The 23,094-nt window shown below is 58.3% G+C and overlaps 1 protein-coding gene across 4 annotated transcripts in view; it reads right to left on the bottom strand.

The window, feature by feature from the left end:
• Nucleotides 1–23,094, bottom strand: part of CHD5 (chromodomain helicase DNA binding protein 5) — a 65,871-nt gene that overhangs the window by 19,210 nt on the left and 23,567 nt on the right. For 3 of the 4 annotated variants that reach the window (XR_010938890.1, XM_067718119.1, XM_067718106.1), the window contains exons 7-27: nucleotides 22,056–22,179; nucleotides 21,281–21,447; nucleotides 20,885–21,106; nucleotides 19,599–19,805; nucleotides 19,171–19,382; nucleotides 16,307–16,438; nucleotides 16,113–16,221; nucleotides 14,770–14,961; nucleotides 14,482–14,682; nucleotides 10,879–11,016; nucleotides 10,646–10,767; nucleotides 9,653–9,826; nucleotides 9,131–9,272; nucleotides 7,818–7,949; nucleotides 4,780–4,897; nucleotides 3,278–3,402; nucleotides 1,999–2,230; nucleotides 1,704–1,814; nucleotides 1,279–1,451; nucleotides 568–742; nucleotides 15–107 (exon numbers count right to left, since the gene is read on the bottom strand). Coding sequence is in view for 3 of the 4 variants with exons in the window: in XM_067718119.1 (XP_067574220.1) it covers nucleotides 15–107; nucleotides 568–742; nucleotides 1,279–1,451; nucleotides 1,704–1,814; nucleotides 1,999–2,230; nucleotides 3,278–3,402; nucleotides 4,780–4,897; nucleotides 7,818–7,949; nucleotides 9,131–9,272; nucleotides 9,653–9,826; nucleotides 10,646–10,767; nucleotides 10,879–11,016; nucleotides 14,482–14,682; nucleotides 14,770–14,961; nucleotides 16,113–16,221; nucleotides 16,307–16,438; nucleotides 19,171–19,382; nucleotides 19,599–19,805; nucleotides 20,885–21,106; nucleotides 21,281–21,447; nucleotides 22,056–22,179 (3,301 nt within the window). In the remaining variant the exon portion in view is untranslated. Of the gene's footprint in view, nucleotides 1–14; nucleotides 108–567; nucleotides 743–1,278; nucleotides 1,452–1,703; nucleotides 1,815–1,998; nucleotides 2,231–3,277; nucleotides 3,403–4,779; nucleotides 4,898–7,817; nucleotides 7,950–9,130; nucleotides 9,273–9,652; nucleotides 9,827–10,645; nucleotides 10,768–10,878; nucleotides 11,017–14,481; nucleotides 14,683–14,769; nucleotides 14,962–16,112; nucleotides 16,222–16,306; nucleotides 16,439–19,170; nucleotides 19,383–19,598; nucleotides 19,806–20,884; nucleotides 21,107–21,280; nucleotides 21,448–22,055; nucleotides 22,180–23,094 lie in introns of those variants that run through there. The other variant, XM_067718129.1, reaches the window with a different exon arrangement.

Consider the following 23,094-nt stretch of genomic DNA (forward strand, 5'->3'; position numbering starts at 1 on the left):
GCGCTGAGACTCACTCTGCCCTTCCGGCCTTTCTTCAAAGTCCTCGTCCTCATCCTCGGATCCAATGGAGTATTCGGACTGGTTGTCTGAGAGCTCGTCCTGCCACTCTGGGGGGGATCAGGCAGAGGGGTGCAGGGTGAGCCGTGCCAGCAGAAGCCCACCCGAGCCCCCCACACCCAGGGCCACACCAAACCCCTACACCCCAGCCCGAGAACAGTGACAACGAAAACAGCCCTCGCATACTTCCTGTGAGCTCCCGCAGCATCCCTGCAACCCTGCACTACATCCTAAGGCCTCATATCCCCGTCGTCCCCATTTTACAGACGGAGGAACTGAGACTTGCCTAAAGTCACACCACTAGCCGCGAGGTCACTGAACCACTACCCATCTTGTTCCCCCAAACACCCCACACCCCACACCTGCCCCGGAGCCCCCTTTCTCCGAGAAGCTCTCCCCACCGTCTCCCGACTCAGGCCACTCCACACAGCCCCTAGCCCCCACCGCCAGGGCTTTCCCGCCACAGGGATGCCCTCCCCTCCGGCATGACCCCGCCCACCGGGCACGCACCCTGGTCCTCCTGGGAGGCGTCGTTGTAGTTGACCTGCTTGCGGACGCGCTTGCCTTTGCCCAGGTTGCGGGCCAGGTCCTCCTGCTGCTGCTCGTAGTGGTGCCGGAGCAGCTTCTCCCAGTAGTCGGGGTCCACGTTCTCCTCCTGCTTGATGATCTCCCGCTCCACCTCCTCCTGGGGACGCAGGTGCCGTGGGCTCCGTGAGGGCGGGGCCAGCGCGCATCTCCGCCCCTAGGAGGCCTCGCTGCCTCTACCACATCTCACCCTCTAGGGGCTCAAGGAGGAACTGGAAAGCCTGCCTACTCCAGGAAGCCTTCCCTGATCACCCCCAGCCCCATGTGTTCTTCCTCTTCCTGCTCCTGCCGCGGTAATTCATTCATTCATTCACTTCCCAAGTACTCCCTAGCCTTGTGCCAGGCACTGGGGTATAGAACAGAATAAGCCCCACCCTTGTCCTCAGGAAGCCCCCAGTTTCAAAAGGAAAACTGACACGTGGAAGAATAATTAGCACCCAGGGTCCGCGTGGAGGGTGGAGGGTCCACTCAGGAGACACCAGGGAGCCGGCCTTCAGGATAATCGGTTTCCGAGCGTACATGGAGAAGCTGCGGTAGGGGCGCGGCGCGGCCGCAAATGGGTGGAGCCGCTGAAAGGAGGGGCGTGATCTATGGGGGCGGGGCCGAGGAGGGGCGGGGCCGAGGGGCGGGGCTTACCACGCCGTCCTCCTCGCGCACGACGTACTGCGCCACCTTGAAGGAGCTCAGGTATTCGTTCATGTTCTGCAGCTCCGTGTCGTCCGTGGCGTCCTGGTTGCGGTCCAGTAGCTTGGAGATGGCCGCATCATCATAGTGGATCACACTGCTGTCCTCCACGTCCTTGCTGTCACCTGGGGGCAGACAGAGTGCAGAGTTGGGGGACAGCCACCAGGACAGATTCCAGACAGCGGCCCTTCCCAGTCCCCTCCAGGGGTTGCAACAGAGGAGCACGGTGATGAGACAATGTAACAGCCCACTGCCCGCCCGGCTACAGTCCACAGGCGGGGGAACCTGACAAAATGGGTTTGGGGGTCCCCCTTCCTCTCCAGGAGCAGCCATCCGGGGTACAGGTGGTCTGGGGGCTGGGCTGGGTTGGCCCCTACCTGGCGGGGTGCTGCCGTGCTTTTTCTTCGCGCTGGCGGCCAGGGCTCCCCCTTTGGAGGACTGGACGTCAGGGATGGGCGTGACGGGCCTCTGGCCCTGAGACATCATGCCTGGAGGACAGAGGTGGGGGACCGCAGAGCTGGGGGGCAGTACCCAGAGATGCCACCCTGGCCCTGCCCATCCTGGCCAGGAGGGGGGAGCAGAGGAGGGAAAAGCTGCACACTGGAGATGCCCTGGGAAGGGAGTGTCTCAAGCAGGACCAACCCCCCGTGCCCCGGCACCCAGGATACCCACCCTCCACGTCGTCCTTGAAGAGCTCCTCTGTGCCGAACTTGAGGATGTCGTCCAGCTCCTGCTTGGTCATGGAGCCGGACTTGGAGCCCAGGCCAGGCCGCACCACCAGATGGGTTAGCATCATCTTGCGCTTGGCCACCTGCGTGATACGCTCCTCCACCGAGGCCCGCGTCACGAAGCGGTAGATCATCACCTTCTTGTTCTGCCCGATGCGGTGGGCGCGACTGAAGGCCTGGGGGCGACCTGCAGCTTAGCACCCATAGCTCACCCGAGGGCTGGGGGCTCAGGGTCAGGTACCGGAGGGTGGGGGGAGGCATGCACATGGGCTCACGAACGCGCTCCACATGGAACCAGCTGCCTGACTGCCCGTGGAGATGTGTGCACCAGGGCAGCTGTGCTCGCATCCTGTGTGGCCTCCTGGGGGCCTGGGTGCCTGTGCAGATGGAACTCGGTGTGACTGCAGGTGTGCAAGCGGCAGGGTGGCCAGTGTGCTTATGTAATGACGCCACACGGGGCTCTGATGGCGCTCATGCCGAGATGGGGGCTGCACCTCCCCGGGAGTGACCACTAGTGGGACTGTAAGCCCACCTGGTGGGGAGGCAGAGCCACCCTGTGAGGACAGGTTGTGATGTGAGGACATGCCTGGGGATTTGCGCGTTAGGTGTCCGCGGGACGTGATCCGGTGTGATTAGATCTGTGTGGGTGACGGTGCACGGGTACACACACGTGTGCGTGAGACCTGAGTTTGTGTGTGCGCCCCAAGAGGGTAAAGTGTGTGCGTGCCCGGCCCTGCCCCGAGAGCGGTGGCCATGGACAGCAGAGTGTGTCTCTATTCCCACAACCCCTGCCCCCCAACCCTCCCATCCTTCCTCACCAGCCCCATTGCCCCCGCCTCCATCTCTTCCCCTCCCCACCTCCACAGGCTTTGTCCCCTCAACTCTATTTTCCTGTTCCTCCCAAACTGGCCCCCTCTGGGTCCCAGGACCCACTCCACGGCCTCGACCCTAAGACTGATGGGACAGACCAGGGGTCATGGTCACACAGATCGCTGAGTGTTCTTGGACACATCCCCTGCCCTCCCTGGGCTGTTTCCTCTTTTGTACAATGCAGGAGCTGGAGGGGCTCACCTCCCAGGTCCCTCTTGGGGCTGGGACTCCACGAGGCGGGTCCAGGGAGCGGTAAAGCCCTGAGACAGTCTGTGGGGGGAGGGAGGGAAAGCCCACAGAGCCAGGGTCAGCGAGGGGCCCTCTGAGAGGGCTCTGGTGTCAGGGCCACACACCTGGATGTCATTGTGCGGGTTCCAGTCTGAGTCGTAGATGATGACCGTGTCCGCCGTGGCCAGGTTGATGCCCAGGCCACCTGCCCGGGTCGAGAGGAGGAAGCAGAACTGCTGGGCCCCAGGGGCTGAGGAAGAGAGGTGGGCACCCAGCAGGGTGAGTGAGGGGCACAGCCAGAGGGGTAGGGGTCGGAACAGGCGGATGGCCGACGGGAGATCGGGGCGGGGGGGGGCTGGAACTGTGACCCCATCACAGGCAACAATGGCCTGAGCTGTGCTCAGGGAAGCCGGAGGAGGCCTGGGGCCCCAGGCGGGTGGACAGAGCAGCCCACCTGAGCCCCATGGATCCCCCAGCTCTGAGCCCTGAGCCAACAGGATGGAGCCAGAATGAGAAGGAACCGATTATCAAAGCCCGGGCGGCAAAGAAGAAACTGCAAACAGCCAGCAAATACGGGCAGAGCCGCTGAGGGTCAGGCCCCAGGGAGCCCTGGGGAACTCGGTCCTTCCCGCCCTCACGGCTCCCCTGCCCGTGATGCTGTCAGAGCAGCCAAGGAACACTCGGGGTCCCAGCTCCAGGGCCCAGGCCGACGCTCTGGTCAGTGCCCACTGTGGCAGGACGGCTGGTTCTCAGGCCCATCGGAGCCCTTCACTGAGTGACCTGGGACTGACCACGGCACCCACTCGAGCTGCAAACAGGTCCCCGATCCTCCTGAAGCCTCCCGCTTAGACGTGTGCTGGGGCCGCATCGAGATGCTGAAACTGCTCGATTGACCTCTGACGCGAGCGGGCAACAGGAATCACTGCTTTGGGTTTTGGAGCCGTGGGACCCCAGCCCTGTTCTGAGGGTGGGAGGCGGGAAGCAGCCACAAGCCCCGGGGAAAGAGAGCTCATCAGCACTTGCTGCAAACCTGCCACTATAGAGGCGCTGGACCACTTCCCCCTCCAGAGGTTTCCTCCACTCCAGAGCCAGCTCCTGGCCTGCCCCCCTCACCTCTCCTTCCCAGGCAAGCAAGAGAGCAGGCTGGAAGTTCGGGCCTGTGTGGCCCTGCCCTTCCCTCTGTCCTTCCTCTAAGGGAGCGCTGCTCTGCTCTCGCCCTCCCCGCAGCCCGTGTTCCGGGGACATGCCCCATCCGGCCCTGCCTACAACCGGAGGTTTAGCTGGCGTCCGTACCAGAAGCCCACAGGTGCTGGCCAGACCCTCAGCACCGGCTTCATTTAGAAGCAGAGGGATTTTCCTCCCCTTCTGCTTTCCTCCTTGTCTGTTTCTCAGCTCTGAGCAAGTGTTATCTACTGGCTTCTTGCACCCCAGCAGGCCCCTGGCAAGTTCCACGGAATGAATCCCTTTTACCAGCTATTAGGACCTAAGGACTGGTCTGCTTTCTTCGGCCGTTTGAGGAGCAGCTACCCTGACCATGAGTTGAGTGGTCTGGCTAAGAGCCTAGCGTAGGAGGAGAGGCAGACGGGGCCCCCCAGTGAAGGCCCGGGGAGGGGTGGGGCGGGGGTACCGTTGAATCTGTCAATCGCCTCTTGCCGGAGGCCCCCGGTGATGCCACCATCAATCCGCTCATATTTGTAGCCCTCATACTCCAGGAAGTCCTCCAGGAGGTCCAGCATCTTGGTCATCTGCAGGGGACATGGTATGCCTGAGGCACTGCCACAGAGCAGGGACCCCATGACAGGTGGGGGACGACAGAGCAGCCTGCTGAGTGGGGAGACAGGTGGGACCCAGGCAGACCTGATGCAGGGCCATTCTCTGAAGAAGAATGCAGCCTCCAACCTCAACCACCGGAGCCACTCCATCCCCTCACACTAGCCCCACAGCCATCTGCCTAAGACACAGCTCTAAGCACATGCCTCCCTGCTCTCTCCCCCCAGGATAAAGTCCCAAATCCTCACCTTGGCATTCCACGCTTGCAGGATTGGTGCCCAGCCCATCTGGGCTTCATTTCCCAATGCTTCCTTCAGATTCTCCAACCATCCCAAATTACCTACACTCTCTTCCCACCCCCTTACCACCTAGGAAACTCAAACAGCACCTCCTCTGTGATGTCTTCCCTGATTTCACCCTTTCCTATGAGAAGAGAAAAGCAGTCCCTTCTGAGCTCCCATATTCCTCCCATAATCAATCTTGAGAGAGAGTTTGGCTGGATATAAAATTATCAGTCACCGTTTTCCCACAGTGTATTGAAGGTTTTGCAGTTGTCTTCTGCCACCTATTGTTGCTGATGTGAAATCTGAGGACAGTCTGATTGTCATTCCTTTGTAGATACTGGGTCTGAAGTGTGGCATTTTCCCTATGATGTGCCTAGGGCTTCCTTTCTTTATACAGTAAGTCCCCTACATACGAACCTTCAAGTTGTGAACCTTCAAAGATGCAAACGTGCATTCGCGTGTCCAATCACATAAGTTAGTGCGTGTGTCTGGCGTACACTGTCACACGCGTGCATCCTCTACAAGCGGTTGTGCTTTTGTGTACTTTACTGTACAGTACTGTATGGAGTACAGTAGTACAGTATCTTTATTTCAAGCCCAGCATGTCTGGAAGCAAGCGTAAAAGCGGCGGTGACGGGGCTTCCCTGGTGGTGCAGTGGTTGACAGTCCGCCTGCCGATGCAGGGGACACGGGTTCGTGCCCTGGTCCAGGAAGATCCCACATGCCGCGGAGCGGCTGCGCCCGTGAGCCATGGCTGCTGAGCCTGTGTGTCCGGAGCCTGTGCTCCGCAACAGGAGAGGCCACAGCAGCGAGACGCCCACGTACCTCAAAAAAAAAAAAAAAAGGCGGCGGTGATGTAGCTGGTACTATTGTACTTTTCAAGGTGCTATAAGATTAAAAATGTTTTCTTTATTTTTTGCTTTTTATGTGTTATCTGTGTGAAAAGTATTAAAAACCTGTTACAGCACAGCACTATATAGCCGATTGTGTTAGTTGGGTACCTAGGCTAACTTTGTTGGACTTAGGAACAAATTGGACTCAACGAACGCGCGCTCTCCGAATGCAACTCGTTCACATGTAGGGGACTTACTGTATTTATCTTGCTTGGTACTCAGACCTGAGACCTCACATCTTTCTCCACGTCTGTCTGCAAACTCCCATTAAGTCTGACTTCTCTGCCATTTTCTCTATTTCTTCTTCTGCAGCTCCTAGTGCATAATTACCAGAGCCTCTCAAGGCATCCTCCATGTAATTTCTCAGTCCTATCTTTGTCTCTCTCTGCTGCATTCTGGGGAAATTCCTCAACGCCAGGTTCCCATCCATCCCCATTCTCCTCAACAGTGTTGAGAGTTCATCCAGTCTGTTGAAATGTTTTGTTCTCCATCTCATGCAGACCCTTTTCCTATCCAGTTAGTTTTATTTTATCTCTTGCTGCCTGTGTTTAATCGATTTCTTTGCGATTTATGAGTGTTAATCTGGTATTTTTGAGGTTCCTAAACGTGTTTATTTGAACTTTTTCAGGCTGTTCTATTATTCCTCCCACTTGGGTTCTGCTTACTGTTTCGTGGGGCGTCTCATTCAATGTCTCATTGAACGTTTTCATGAGTTTTGTGATTGGGGTTTTCAGGCTTACTTTGGCTGGCAGGGCTCCATCTCTGTCACTTTCTCTCTGTGCCCACTTCTAGAAGTTGTGCAGTTCCCTCTACTTGGTCCCTTGGGGCCTCAGCCCAGAATCATGTCTTACGTTGGCAGGGGGCTGGGGGATTCTGGATCCAGTTTCCAGGTCAGCCCACAGTCACAGGCTTGGTCAGCTTTCCCCAGATTCCTCGGCCTGCTGCAGGCCCAGGGTGGGATCAGGGGCTTGCAGACAGGAGCAGCTGTTACACGTGGACTGTTGCACACGGAGGAGCCACGTCCTAGTCTCTGGCTCAGTCACACCACCATGGAACATTTTTCACACCAGGCCCCTAGGGCCATCCCTGACCCCCATCACAGAGATGACCTTGGGGCTGGATAACTGTCTCTAACCTCCATCTCCCACACTAGACCATGAGGGTCTTGAGGACAAGAGCTGGACCCCCATGCCTAGCGCAGAGCCGCACGTAAGACAGATGCAAAAGGATGAAGGAAGTGCACAGACAAACAAACCTCTGGGGCTGGACAGCTTTGCCTCTGACCGCCCAAAAAGTGATGCCGCAGGATCAAGCTAGAAAGAGGGACACACACACCCCCGCCAAGCTGCCCCCACCACAGGGCCCCACCTTCATGAGAAGCTGGGCTGCACGGGTGAGAGGAGAGGGCTGTCATCCCAGCCTAGACAAACGCTCCAGGAGGAGCAGGCCAGAGGAGCAGCTGATGGGGTGGACGTTGGTCCTCCCCACCAACATGCCCTGAGCACCTTGAACTTGGCGCCCAACCAGCTCTCCTCGGCTGCATCACACCAGGGCCCAGAGGAGCGACTTTTGACACACAACCCACGTGGGGATGGCATCGGGACCTGAGGGCTGCTGGCAGGCTGTGCCCTCAGCTAGTGGGGGCAGGACGCCCTCTGCAGGTGTGGGGTTGGGCTAGGGAAGGCAGGGAGGCCAGCAGCCACCTGGGGGCAGCTCACCTGGGAGAAGATAAGTACACGGTGCCCTTCGTCCCGAAGTTTCTTGAGCATCTTCTGCAGCAACATGAGCTTCCCTGAAGACTTGACCAGAGAGCTGCCATCATAGGAGCCATTGGGCAGGACAGGGGCCTCCTGTGGACACAGCAGAAGGTGGGGCATTGGGGGCTCCCCTCTCCTCTCTGACTCTGCACCAGAGGCCCCAGAGAGTGGACAAGGGCCCAACAGTGGGTGCAGCACCGAGCCCAAGCCCGGGTCAGGCCAGGTTCTGCAGGGCGCATGGGCAGGTCACACGGCTGCTCCCAGCGTCGCGTTCCCCAGGCAGGGCTCAGACTCACCGGCCCTGCCCTCCATCTCCCCCTGCTGGCACTCCACCAAGACCACAGGCATCAGTGGACGAAGGATGACACAGAGCTTTGAGCCAAGCCGGCCTTCCCAGCAGGAATGTGCAGGGCACGTCCAGGCAAGGCCAACCCGGCCCCCCAGCTGGGCAGAACCTTAGCCCAAAGGCCTCTGCTGGGCCACCATGGTGAGATCAGCCTGGGGTTGGCTGAGTCTAGGTCACCCACAGCACGGCCTTCACGCTGAACTCTGCATTGGTCTTCTTGTTTGGGGGCAGGGATGGGGGAGGGGGAAGGTGTAAACCATGGAGCGTTTAAATTAGAACCAGAATAGCTGTGACCGCAGTGAGCACCGCTGTGCCGAGCTCTTGCCGAGGGCACTGACGTGGACGTTCTGGTCTGGCCCTCACCCTTTCAGGGGGTGCTGTTATTGTCCCCACTTCGTAGAGGATAAACCCGGGGCCCCAAGAGGACCACTGACTGTCCTGAGACCACAGGACTGGAGCCGGGGGTCTGGCTGGGGGTCCAGTCTCTCACCCAGGGCAGCACATCAGATCACCTGGGGGCCCCACCCAGGCCTCCCCGACTGCCAGGTCAGCCCTCGGAGTCCTGGCCTGCGGTCCCGTGACGCTGAGGCTGGAGGGGATTCTGTGGTGCCCCGATGCCCCCCATTACTTTATGGTCACGAGGAGGGGTCCAGGGAAGGAGAGGGCCTGGCTGAGCAGTGGACAGAGGTAGGTTTCCAGATACTTCTGGCACAGTGGGGACCCATATCGCCTCCAAATCCTCATTCCCAGCAGCCAGGGGCACCATGGCGGCCACAGCTGCTTGCCACGAGGGCCACAGAAAACCCATCACGACACAGCCACATGCACCTACCACGGCCTCAGGCCCTTCCATGGCAGCCTCAGGCACTCACCATGGTGGTCAAGGGCACCTACCACGGTGGCCACAGTGGCAGCCACGGGGACCTACCACAGCGGCCACTGGGAAGAGGTAAGGGTGGTTGCAACACTTCTTCAGGTCCATCATGATGTTGAGCAGTGACACCTGGTTCCCACCCCCCTTGGAGTTCAGCGCCTCGAAGTTCCGCGTGAGGATGAACTTGTAGTACTTCCTGCCAGAGGAAGGAGGAAAGGCAAGCTGGATACACCTGGCCACACCAGCCTCCGAGAGGGCACTCTGCTCTGCGGGGAGCCTGGGGGCTGCTGCCCTAGTACCAGTTACAGAAAGACCACGGGGAGCCCCGAGAGGTGAAGCCACAAGCCTGGCACTGCCCAGCAAGTTGCTGCGGGACAGTGCAAGGGCCCAGGCAGCCCCAACCCTGGTCACTGAAATCTAAGAGGCCCCAAGAAGGAAGTATGTGCAAAAGGTGAGTTGAGGCCTGGGCGGGGCCGAAAGGCCCTCTCACCCACCCGGGGCAGCAGCCCAGGAAGGCCAGGTCAGGCCCTTCTGATCTAGAAGACAAGCCCAGGGGACACGGGGCAGGCTGCTCACTTCTGCATCTGGCTCAGTTCCACGCGGACGATCAGCTCAGTCTTGGCCGGCATGTTCTTGAACACATCAGCCTTGAGCCGCCTTAGCATGTGCGGCCCCAGCAGGTCATGCAGCTTCTTGATCTGGTCTTCCTTGGAGATGTCGGCAAACTCCTCCAGGAAGCCCTCCAGGTTGCTGCAAGAAAAAGCTGGGATGAGAGCCTGCAGCAGGCCAAAGCCCTCTGCAAAGGGAACCAGGATTGGGGTGGGGGAGCGGGCCAGCCAGCCCGCCCCCGGCCACCTGCCAGAGGGTCACAGGGCAGGCCTGTCACAGGGCAGGCTGGCTGGTGGGCCACGGAGCCCTGGTCCTGCCCTAGGTGTCCTTCCAGTCTCTGTCTAAGCCTGTGTCACCCCCACCCATCGCAGCTGTCTCAGCCACACAGGATGCCTTCCTGTCCTCAAAGCTGTCCTGGACATGCAGTCTCTAGGACTCTTAGCCGTATCGCAGATAAGGAACCTGAGGCTGATGGGTGCCCAAGGTTATACAGTCCAGCCTGCCCTCGTATCTACATCTCCTGATTCCAGAATCAGCATTCTCCACCCTGAGTCCCCTGAGTAGGAAACTGAGGGGTCAGATGAAGACAGGAAGGCCGGAGCTCTGTCTTCACCCCCATCTCCACCACCACCACCCCAGCCTTCTGCCTCCCATCGCTGCCCCCCATGTGGTCACTTCAATCTTTGTGGAGGGACAGGAATGGGCCAGGGGTGTGGGGAAGGGACAGGATCCCAGGAGGACCCCCAGGGTCTTCAGGGGCAGAGCTGAGGAAAAATGGCAGGATTGGCAGCAGCAGATGTTTCCCAGGGGCTCGGCACGGCCCAGCACACTGCTAACACTCCCACGTTACCGATGAGGAAACCGAGGTCCAGCGAGCAGCCCCAGAGCCGGGACGGGCACTGACCCCTCTTCGCTGGCTGCCCCCCACCCCAGCTCCCCAGCCGGCCCCCCCCGACTCACTTGAACCTCTCTGGAGTCAGGAAATTGAGCAGGTGGAAGAGCTCCTCCAGGTTGTTCTGAAGGGGGGTCCCCGTCAGCAGCAGCTTGTAATCGATCTTGTAGCTGTTCAGGACCCTAAAGAACTTGGGGAGGGGGGACAGGGGGCCTGTCAGGGGGCACCAGGCGGCCGGCCCATCCAGGGAGCACCTCCCTACCTTGGACTGGTTGTTCTTGAGCCGGTCAGCACTTCCTACCTTGGACTGGTTGTTCTTGAGCCGGTGGGCCTCATCCACCACGAGGCAGGCCCACTCAATGGAGCCCAGGATGGCCTGGTCGATGGTGATGAGCTCGTAGGAGGTGAGCAGGACATGGAATTTGATCTGCACTTCTTTCTGGAGGGAGAGGGAGGCGTTTGGGAGGAGAGCTGGGAGAGCAGCAGATCAGGGTCTCCAGAGACGAAGGGGCGAGGAGGAGTGTGGACAGGACCCCCAGAGAGCCCAGGGAGCCCTGGGACTGAGAGGAAGACACAGGCCACTGAGCAAAGGGGTCAGCTGAGGCCCAGGAAGGGCTGAGAGAGGCAGAGGGGAGCCTGTAGGCGGCACCTGGGTGTGCACCAGCCCTGCTCTTTTGGGCTAGACCTTGGTCAAGGTAATTAACCTCCCCAAGCCTCAGTCGCCTCACCTGTAAAAAGGGAGCAATACTGTCTACAGGAGGAATGCCACAAGAATTAAAAGGGCAAGTCTGTTCCTCAAAAAATTACACATATTACGGAGAACAGTATGGAGATTGCTTAAAAAAACTATAAAAATAGGGCTTCCCTGGTGGCGCAGGGGTTGGGAGTCCGCCTGCCGATGCAGGGGACGCAGGTTCGTGCCCCGGTCCGGGAGGATCCCACGTGCTGTGGGGCGGCTGGGCCCGTGAGCCATGGCCACTGAGCCTGCACGTCCGGAGCCTGTGCTCCGCAACGGGAGAGGCCACAACAGTGAGAGGCCCGCGTACCGCAAAAAAAAAAAAAAAAAAAAAAGCTATAAAAATAGAGCTACCATATGATCCAGCAATGCCACTCCTGGGCATATATCCAAAGAAAAGCATAATTTGAAAAGACACATGCACCCCAGTGTTCACTGCAGCACTATTTACAAGAGCCAAGACACAGAAACAATGTAAGTTTCCATCAACAGAGGAATGGATAAAGAAGATGTGGTACATACATACAATGGAATATTACTCAGCCATAAAAAAAAATGAAACAATGCCATTCACAGCAACATGGATGGACCTAGAAATTGTCATACTGAGTCGAAGTAAGTCAGACAAAGACAAATATCATATGATATCGCTTATATGTGGAATCTAAAAAAATGGTACAAATGAATCTTTTTTACAAGAGAGAAACAGAGTCACAGATGTAGAAAACAGACTTATGGTTATGGGGAAAAACAGGGGGAGGGATAAATTGGGAGACTGGGATTGACATATACACACTACTATATATGAAACAGATAACTAATAAGGACCTACTGTACAGCACAGGGAACTCTACTCAATACTCTGTAATGACCTATATGGGAAAAGAATCTAAAAAAGAATGGATATATGTATATGGATAACTGAGTCACTTTGCTGTACACCTGAAACGAAGACAACATTGTAAATCAACTATACACCAATAAAATTTTTAAAAAATAATATAAAAACAAACAAAATTACACATAGAATTGCCATGCGATCCAGCATTTCCAATTCTGGTTATAGACTCAGAAGAAGTGAAAGCAGGGACTTGAATGAATATTTCTGCACACCTATGTTCATAGCATTATTCACAAGAACCAAAAGGTAGAAACGCTCAAGCATCCACAGGCAGATGAATGGATAAACAGAAGGTGGTCTATCACACGATGGAATGTCATCCAGCCTTAAAAAGGAAAGAAATCCTGACACATGCTACAACGTGCTGAGTGAAATGAGCCAGACACAGAAGGACAAATACTGTATGATTCCACTTACATGAAGTACCAAGAATAATCAAATTCAGAGACCCAAAGTAGGAGGTTGCCAGGGGCTGGTGGAAGCTAGTGTTTAATGGGGACAGAGTTTCAGTTTTACAAGATGAGCAGCTCTGGAGAGGGGGGTGATGGCTGCACAGCAGTATAAATGTCCTTGATGTCCACGAACCGTACTTGTAAAAATGGTTAAGATGATACACTCTAAGTTATGTGTATTTTCCTACAGTTTTAAAAAATAAAGTAAATTGAAAAGCTGAGGGCTTCCCTGGTGGCGCAGTGGTTGAGAATCTGCCTGCTAATGCAGGGAACACGGGTTCGAGCCCTGGTCTGGGAGGATCCCACATGCCGCGGAGCAACTAGGCCCATGAGCCACAACTACTGAGCCCGTGCGTCTGGAGCCTGTGCTCCGCAACAAGAGAGGCCGTGATAGTGAGAGGCCAGCACACCGCGATGAAGAGAGGCCCCCCCTTGCCACAACTAGAGAAAGCCCTCGCACAGAAACAAAGACCCAACGCAGCAAAAATAAATAAATTAATAAACTCCTACCCCCAACATCTTCTTTAAAAAAAAAAAAAAAAAAAAAGCTGAGTCAGCAAAGCACCCAGCCCATCGCAGGACCCCAGGGTGAGCTCAGAAGTTGTTTCTGTGACTGATAGGCCCACAGGCCCATCCCTCTGGAATCACTGAGTCATTCCCTCACTCAACAAATAGTTATTGAGAATTCCCTGGCGGTTCAGTAGTTAGGACTCAGCGCTTTCACTGCCATAGCCCGGGGTTCAATCTCTGGCCGGGGAACTAAGATTCCCACAAGCCGCGCGGCACAGCCAAAAAAAAACAAACCCACACAAATAGTTACTGAGCATCTCCTGGGGCCACGACCATCCCCAGACGAGGGAGAAAGCCGAGGTGAGGAACCCTGGGGAGGCTGGAGGTGATCCGCCAGCCCCCAGCACTGCAGGTAGCACGTGACTGCGTGCCAGGCGCGGGAAGTACTGAGTGCTTTGTGCCCTCGATTCTCAGAGTGCAGCCTGAGAATCAAAAGCATGCACATCATCTGGGACTCTGTCAGGCCCCACCCTAGAGCTGCGGGATCAGAACCTGCCCTTCAACAAGGCCCCTGCTGACCGGGGGGCACAGGGAAGTCTGAGCGGCCCTGCCTAATGCTTATTCATTCGACCCTCCACAACTCTAGACTGGGTCTGTTATCTCCATTTTGCTGAGAAGATTCTGAAGCACAGAGAGACTAAGTGACTTGCCAGAGGTCACACAGCTGATGGACTGGGTTGAATCGTGTCCCCTCAAGATCCATGTCCACCCAAAACCTCAGAATATGACCTTTTTTGGAGCTCGGGTGTTTGCAGGTGTCATTAGTTAAAATGAGGTCATCCTGGATTAGGGTGGTGTCTTTATAAGAAGAGGAGACACAGACACACAGGGGAGACGGCCGCATGACAACAGAGGCAGAAACCCAAGTGATTCAGCTGCAAACCAAGGACTGCCAAGGAACGCCTGCCGCCACCAGATGCTGGAAGAGGCGCGGAAGGGTCCTCCCCCAGAGCTTCAAGGGCAGCAGGACCCCGCCGACAGCTGGATCTCGGACTCCTGGCCTCCAGAACGGCGAGAGGATAAATTCTGTTGGCTGTTTTCAGCCCCACCGCCACCCTGTTTATGGCTCTTTGCCCCAGGACATGGATACAGCAGGTAACTCTGCCTCAAGAGAAGCTCCGTGCCAGCTACTACCTACCTCCACCAGTGACCAAGAGAAGAGACCCCAGACGGACTGCAGGGCCCCTGTGGCCCCCAGGGCAGACTGGGCACCTGTGCAGGGTCCCCGGGGTCAGGAGTGCTCACCTTCATCCGGAACACCTTCTTCCCACTCCGAATGGCATTGTCCTCAAACGAAAACTCGTTCTCCCGGATCACAGAGCGGCTCTCCTTGTCCCCCGTGTAGGTGACCACGTAGAAGTCGGGCGCCCACATCTCAAACTCACGTTCCCAGTTGATGATGGTGGACAGGGGCGCACTGACCAGGTAGGGCCCCTTGGAGTGGCCCTGGGGAGGGAGACGGACGCGCTGAGGCTGCCGGCCCACAGCCAGCACCGGCTACCCCTCCCCAGCCGCCCAGCCTGGGCCTCAAACCTCCTTGTACAGGGAGTAGAGGAAGACGATGGTCTGCACTGTCTTGCCCAGACCCATCTCATCGGCCAGGATGGTGTCGGTGCCCTGGGCCCAGGAAAAGCGCAGCCAGTTAAGGCCCTCCAGCTGGTACGGGTGCAGTGTGCCGCCCGTGGAGTCGATGTACCACGGCTGCTTGTCAAACTTGACCGTGGGCTGCAAGGAGGCAGAGGTTCAGACGTACGCTGGATCGTGGGCCACCAGGGCCCAGCCCCCAGGCCTTTGCACACGCAGTTCCTTATGACTGGGGTACTCTTCCCACTCCTCTCATCCCTGCTAACTTATTCATCCTTCAGGTCACAGCTGGAATGCTTCTTCCTCCAGGAAGTCCTCCCTGACTCCTGGCCCGGCTTAGGTGTTCCCACCACGTCCTCCCTTGTCGACCCTATACTTCTCCTATCAGGGCAGTTTACCAAGTGTTGGATTCTCTGACTTTAAGCCCAGCTTGTGGTCACCATATTGGTGACCTGCTCCTCTGAGTCCCATACAGTGACCAGGACACAGTGAGCACTTAGGCAACATTTGTTGGATGCATGCCCAGGATGCCTGATCCCGAACATCACCTCTTTTATCCTGCAGCTCGGGGCCACCTCCCCCATGAAGTCCTCCTGATGTATCAGACCCATTCACCTTTCCCTGGCATCCCACAGTCTCAAGCCGATCTCCCACTTCTGTGTGTACACGCCACGGGCCCTTGGAAGATGAGCACTTCGTGCAACAGGGGGCAGGGCCTTGTTCCCCCAGGGCCAGCCCAGGGCTAGGTGCTAGCAGACACCCAGAGAAGTTTGCTAAATGAATAACAGTCAACCTTCCACTCCCCGATGGGCTCAAAGCTCCGGGGCAAGTTGTGGGTCTCCTGCCCCTGAACAGATAAGAATGGTGTGTAATTAGCAAATCAGCAATTATGTTCCTGAAGTAGGAAACACACTTTTTGATTTAAGTGCTTGGAATTAGCTCAACTAAAGGAATGCAATTTCGTGAGCTGCGCTGAGTAGAGACTATCTGCTCCACAGTCTGTGCACTGGTGACCCATCCTTCAAATCGCTCTGTCCCCCAGGAGCTGCCGCTCTGCATGAGGCTGGGGGACCCAGACCCCAGGGTGTGAGCCCTCCCCTGCGGGGAAGGGCTGGGTCCTGTCACCCTTGTCCCTGACTGAGCCGTAGAGCCCCTTCCTGCACAGGTGCGGCTCCGTGTGCATAGACCCGCAGTACGAGTTCTCCGGAGACGTCCGGAGACCATACCCTCCGCCACGGCCAAGCCTCGGTGGAGGCCCTGGCAACCCCACCCTGGAGCCCCTCCCCGCTCACATCCACAATGGGCGTGTCCGGGGGCTTCTCCTGTTTGTCGTCCTTCAGCTTCTTGCCCTTCTTGACCAGCCTCTTGGGCAGCCTGGCGTCCTCCCCCAGCATCAATTCCCTGGGAAAGAGCACAGGATGATGAGAGCAGAGCTCAGGCTGGTGGGGGGTGGGAGGCCCCGCCCAGGGGCCCCACCGTGGCCCACCTGTGGCCCCAGTAGGCCTGCTTCAGGTTGTCGTAGTAGGGGATGTCAATGTCGTCAATCTCCCAGGTGCACTGGTCGTAGGGCAGGTCTTTCCACTTGATCAGGTAATGCACATCCCCCTTTTTGTCGAAGCTGCAACATGGTAAACAGATGGAGGAGGGCGGGTCACCCAGGCAAGCGTCCACGGAGGGCACCTCACAGGATGCAAAGCCTCTCACCCCCGCGGTCCCCTGGGAGCCCCAGCCAGGAGGGCGGCACCAGGCAGGGACTCCAGAGAGGTGAGACAGCTTGGCCAAGGCCACCCAGCTAGTGAGAGGGAGGGAGGAGGGAACGGGTTGAGTGGCAGAGCAGAGGGACATCTGGGAGGCCACACTAATGGGGGAGCACAGAACCAGCATCCACTCCATCCTCGGTGGCTGTGAATCCCATTCAGTCATGAGGATTCCCCCGGAATTCTCAATTACTGAGTCAGATGGTTCTCCCCTGACCACAGACCTTCGTTTTCTCGCTTAAAAACTCCCAAAGAGGGGGCTTCCTTGGTGGCGCAGTGTTTGAGAGTCCGCCTGCCAATGCAGGGGACACGGGTTCGTGCCTCGGTCCGGGAAGATCCCACATGCCGCGGAGCAGCTGGGCCCGTGAGCCATGGCCGCTGAGCCTGCGCATCCGGAGGCTGTGTTCCGCAACGGGAGAGGCCACAACGGTGAGAGGCCCACGTACGGCAAAAAAAAAAAAAAAAAACTCCCAAAGAGGGACTTCCCTGGCGGTCCAGTGGTTAAGACTCCGAGCTTCCACTGCAGGGGGCACGGGTTTCATCCCTGGTCGGGGAACTAAGATCCCGCATGCCGCACGGAGTGGCCAAAAAAAAAAAGAAAAAACCTCCCAAGGACTGGAGGGGTGCCCATCCCGGTCTGGGGCCAATCCCTGCAAAGTAGAGACGAATGTAATTCTTGCAGGTGGGATGCCCTCTCCCAAAGACCCCCGCGGACACGGACCTGATGCCCCAGCCAGCAGCCCAGAGGGGTTGCTGCAGAGAAGCACCTTGCACTGCAGCTTGAATGTGGCTCCTGGGAGGGGCCTGGGGCCTCCCACCCAACCTGAGTGCACTGGGCAACCGAGCCAGGGCAGCGCTGCAGGGCCAGGGGTGCCACGGCTAGCCTGGGGGCCATGGACAGAAAGACTGATCCCCAGTCACTGTGGAAACCGATGGATTTTTTTTTTTCAATAAATGATTGGTTATTACTCAGACTCCATTCAGGTAATACATTTGGAGGAAATTCACCTACCCCGCTTTGAAGGCAGGGAGAAAACTTGCCACTTTTGTTTTGAACATGCAATTTAACAAAGGTAAAAAAATTGTGGATCAGTTCAACGGTGGGGGGGGGGCTCAGGTCACATGAGGGCTGGGGATGGGAGGATGAGGCATTTCATAGTCGAGGGAGTACTTTTTCAAATTCCCCTGGCCCATCTTCCTGACGGCCACGCTAGCAGGCGCTGGCACACTCCTTGAACCCCCGCGGCAGCCCTGTGGGGTGGGTACTCTCATTATCCCATTTCACGTGAGAAACACAGAAGCACAGAGCCCGGAAAATGGGAGCCAGGGCTGAAATCCGACTGACAGGATCAGGTTCTTAAACTCTGCTCTACCCAACTCCTGCCTTCGGGACGCCTGTGGTCTGCTGGATCCCAAGTCCCCCTGAGGCAGAGCCTCCGTGGGCCCCACCCTGAGCCCACCTGTCAGCCACCGCCGGTTCTCAAGCGCCTGAGCTCAAGAATGAGCAAGAGGGGCTTCCCTGGTGGCACAGTGGTTAAGAATCTGCCTGCCAACGCAGGGGACACAGGTTCGAGCCCTGGTCCGGGAAGATCCCACATGCCACGGAGCAACTAAGCCCGTGCGCCACAACTACTGAGCCTGTGAGTCACAACTACTGAAGCCCGCGCACCTAGAGCCCATGCTCTGCAACAAGAGAAGTGGCAGAGCAGAGGGAGATGGGAGGCCACGCACCACAACGAAGAGCAGTCCCTGCTCACGGCAACTAGAGAAAGCCCACACGCAACAACAAAGACCCCATGCAGCCAAAAATAAATAAAATTAATTAACTAATTAAAAAAAAAGAATGAGCAAAACCTCCCACCTCCCCACCAAACCAAAGCCACTCTTGCAGTCCGGGGCCCCCCTGCCTTGGCGTCTGCGTCTGGTCTCTGCAGCCTCTGACCACCGTCACCTGGGCAATTTCACACTGCTCAACAAAGAGCTGTTGCAGGGGCACTGGGGTTTGGAACAGTGGCTAAGAAAGTAAGTCCTGCCCTCAGAAAAGCACTGGGTTCAAATCCCAGCACCCCTGCCTCTTGCCTGTGTGACTCTGGGCAAGTGACTTAACCGTGCTGGCATCCATAAACACGAAGGCGGAAATAAAACACCTACCTCTTGATAGATGGCACTCGGTGGTGTCAGCTGTGTTATAAAGGAGCAGCAAGCATGTACTCACTCCACAGCTCAGGCCCACCCGGGTCCCCAGGACCTTCCGGCAGGTATCAAGCACTGATGCCAGGAGCACAAGGGTCCCGACCCCCCAAGTGTCCCATCTACAGCTTCCACTGGCCGTTCGTCAAGTTGCCTCTTTAGACATATGACTTAGGAACTGCTCTACCATGAGAGTGACACGCATGCACATGCAAGTTTACACACGTGTGCATCCACGTACCCAGGTGCACGAAGACCCCTCCAGCTGGACAGTCACATCACCGACAGTGGGGCCCCTTCCGCCACCACAGCCACGCGTGGTCCTGAGCCCAGTTAACAGGTGTCCCAGACCTGCAGGCACCCACCTCCGCGAGGCGCAGGGCCCCACCCGCCGAGCACACACCTGTGGTTCAGGATGCGGTGGACCATCATCCACTCGGGCTTGATGCCGTAGCGGTAGAAGCGCTCCTCCATCTTGGCATAGAGGGGGTCTTTGTTCTTCCTTTTCTCGCTCTTGCCATCCTCATCGCCAGAGCCATAGTCAAAGGGCGGTGGCTCGTCCATGTCGTTCTTTCTTTGGTAGTTGCGATACATCACCGTGTGGTAGAGCTCCAGCTGCTCGCAGAGGGGGCAGAGGTTACAGGAGGGAGATGGGCCGTGAACCCCCCCATGTCCCCCAACCCAGCTCCCCCAGCCCCCAGCCTGGGTCCCAAGCAAGCCAATCCTCACCTTCCTCCTCCCCCTCCCCAACTCCCAGCAGTGCCCCTCACTCGGGGAGCTGGCCAGGGCGTTTAGGTCCTGAGCACAGCCACACCTGCCCAGGTGCCTCACCTGCAGCTCCTTCACCCAGGAGCAGTGCCAGTAGGAGAGCCCAGCCCACTTGACAAAAAACTCTCTCTCCGGGATGCCCTCTAGGGGCTTGGGTGGTGGAACGCCAGGCTCTACGTCGGACCCCGGCAGCCCCACCATGAAGGGGGCTGGGGGCTCTGTCCACCTCCAATGCAGGATCCGCTGGACTTTGCCCTTCAGCGGGGGACACTGTGGACAGAGGAGGGTCCCCAAGTTCAGGGCTTAGCTGCAGGGCCCCACCCCTAGGCTCCCTCCAACAAGCTGTACTACTCCAAGTCAGACAGCACCACAGCGACTCCAAGACACCACTCTGTCCTCAGGAGACCACCCATGCCGTGCACGCTGATGAGGCGATACGGGTCTGCACACACACACGTGCACACACACATACACACGCATAACGGAAGCCCATATGCACACAGGTAACCGAGGGCTGGCACGGCACAGCCCAGGATCCACAGGGTGGGGGACCCAGCACTAGGGGTGGGCTGGGGACAACTCGGAGCATGGTGGCCTTCAAATGCCTACAGTGAATGGGGGGGGAGGGGCGGGTGCTCTCCTCTCCCCGCAGAAACTGAGGCCCCAGCCCCAAAGGCCTCCTACCCTCTCGCCACCCCCAGCCCTGTGACAAGGGCCAGGTCCAGTCTGAGTCTGAGTGGACAGTTCAGCCTTGTGTGGCCTTGGGCAAGTCACTTTACCTCCCTGAGCCTCAGTTTTCTCATCTAAAAATGGGAGTAACGAAAGGCCTGGTACTGGAAAACTCAGTAGGTGTTAGAGGGATGCCCAGTAAACGGTGGCTGTGGTGGGCGGTGGTGGGATTATCACCACCGCTTCTCTCTTCTCATAGCGGCTGTTTCCAGAAAGTGTGAAGGGGATTGCAAGCAGAGCAGGCCAGGGTGAGGCCGTGGCCGGGACTCGGGGCACATGGGAGGGGGCCTGGGACTGAGCCCCGACGGGGCGGTGGCGGCGGGGGTTGGGTGGGTACTCGTGGGGCGTGTCCTGGACGGGAAGGGGCGGGTTAAAGGTCTTGGTAGGCGGAGAGCCAGGCGGGGCCTTCGTAGGTGAGGCCTGGAGCAGCATGGGCGATGGGCGTGGTGGGCGTGGCCTGGGCCGGGGGAGGCGGGGCTTTGGTGGACAGGGCCTGCTGGGGCGGGGCCTCGGTGGGTGGGACCTTTGTGCGCAGGGCCTTGCCGGGGGAGGGGCCTGGTCGTTGTGGGCGGGGCCTTTCCGGGGGCGGGGCGTTCGGCGCGGGCCGGCGTAACACTCACAGTACAGCGCGGGCAGAGCCATTCACCGTTTGGGATCTCGGGCAGCGGCGGGTTGAGGCAGTGCAGGTGGTAGGAGGAGGGGCAGGCGTCGCAGCAGAGCAGCTCGCCGCCGTCCTTGCACACGCGGCAGAACTCCATGTGGTCGTCCTCCTCCTCCTCGCAGCCGCCCTCCTCCTCCTCGTCGTCGTCGTCCTTCGGCTCCCACTGGATCCCCTCCTTCTCCTGGAAGGGGGGAGTCCAGGTGGAGGCACCCTGGACCAGGACCCCACCTCCACCAGGGAGCGACTCCCTCCCTCCCACTCGCACTTCCCCATGTTCTGCCCCAGAAGACCGTGCAGGAGTCCGGAAGCCAGGCACAGACAAAATCCCGCCCCGGCGCGTCTGCCAAGGGCTTACACAGTGGGGACAGCTCCACTTGCCCTCGGGAGCTTTCTCCAGCTCTGGGTCCAGGCAGACGAGGTGGTAGGCCCTCGGGCAGGTGTCGCACAGGATGATCTCCCCACCCTGCTGGCACACCTCACAGTAGTCCTGGTGGTCCGTCTCATAGCCATCACCGTCATCAACTGCGGAGGGGGCAGAGGCAGTCATGGAGGGCCTTGTTCCCACTCCCAGTGCACAGCCAATCTCCACGCCAGGCTGCCCTGGCGCATACTAGGCTCTCAATAGATGTTGGGTGGTGGGTGGACAGACAGGGTCAACAGGACTGAAAGAGTAAAGGGGTGAAGAGATGGATGGAAGATGGATAAAAGGAAAGGAAAGGAAGGAGGGAGAAGGAAGGAAAGAAGAAAGATGGGTGAATGCATGGAAAGATGAATGGCTGGATAAATAAAGACAAGGGAGGGAGGGAACGAGGATGGAGAGGGGGAACGAGGATGGGTAGGGGAATGGGGCTGAGGGGATACATGGGTAGAGGGTGGATGAGGTTAAGAAGCAACTCCTCCTGTGCCCCCCTCTGCCAGTGCAAATGCCCTGGGGTGGCTCACATCACGGGTCCCTAACGTATGCAGACTCACTTCGACAGGACCCCCTCTCCTAACCACAGAGGCCAGGGTGCTTGAGGAAGCACAGGGGGGCTTCCTGCTGAGGGGTGCCCTTCTCCGCTCCCCGAGGGGGCTCTGCATGCCCACATGCGCCGCGGTGGCCATGTGAACCGTGCAGACAGGACTCTTACTTCTCTTCTTCTGCCGCCTCCTCTTGCTCTTCCTCCCCATCAGGGCAGAACACTCCGAGCGCACGGAGGCGCTGTGGATGCTGGCACTGTCCAAGTCCGACCCCTCCCGCTGCTCCTCCTCACTCTGTGGAGGCAGCGGGGGGGAGGGGGGGGGCTGTGAGCCCGGAGCCAGCCCTGGGGGCTCATCTCCAGGCTTCGCAGGCCTGGGGGGCAGGGCAGGGCACAGGGGAGGCTCCAGAGGCACAGTGCTGTCTGTCTCTGGTTCATCTCGTCCCTCCACCCAGCTAGAAAACCCTCAGCCCACCGGTCCAGCCTGATGGCCTTCCACCCTCCTCCCCAAGCCCTGCTCTCCAGCCCTCAGACCCTCCCCACACTTTCCACCTCCGGAACTCTCCCAGGCCCTGCCCTCCACCCTGCCAAACTCCTACACATCCCTCAAGGGGAAGCCCTAAGGACACCTCCCCCAAGGAGCCTTCCCAGATCTCTCCCTAATGAGACCTGTTGCACAGCCTTGTGCCAGGTCCGACCTGTCCCATCTGCCTGTCATTGGCTCTCTCCCAGCGCATGTGCCCAAACCCTTCCAGCCTGCGAGCAGCTCCAGAGCAGGGCCCACCGTGGTGGAGCAGAGGGCCTAGCACATTAGTTTGTGCTCAAAAGCTAACCTGAGCTGGACCACCAGCTCCGGGCTGGACCATGCCTGCTGCTCCGTGCTCCCCTCCACAGCAGCTAAACTTGAGACCTGTCACTTGCCCCTATGAAGGGACAAAGAGATGGCTTCCATCTCTTCCCCTCCGCAGGGCTGGGTCAGGTGAGGGAAACAGGTGCCCTGTAGGGGCAGGATGGGGGTGAATGCCTCTACCCCCGGAGAAAGAGGGCTCAAAGGCTCAGACACGGACTTAGGGTCATTCCAAAGCTGGTGACAGAGCTGGCCCTAGGAGGGCAAGGGAGGGGCAGGGTTCCAGCCCAGCCCTATCCTGCCTACATGCCACCTTCCTGGGGCCTGCCCTCCCAGCAGACCTGGGCATCCAGGCGCCCCCCA

The sequence above is a fragment of the Pseudorca crassidens genome, chromosome 2 (assembly GCF_039906515.1).
Source record: "Pseudorca crassidens isolate mPseCra1 chromosome 2, mPseCra1.hap1, whole genome shotgun sequence".
Taxonomy (NCBI): Eukaryota; Metazoa; Chordata; class Mammalia; order Artiodactyla; family Delphinidae; genus Pseudorca; species Pseudorca crassidens.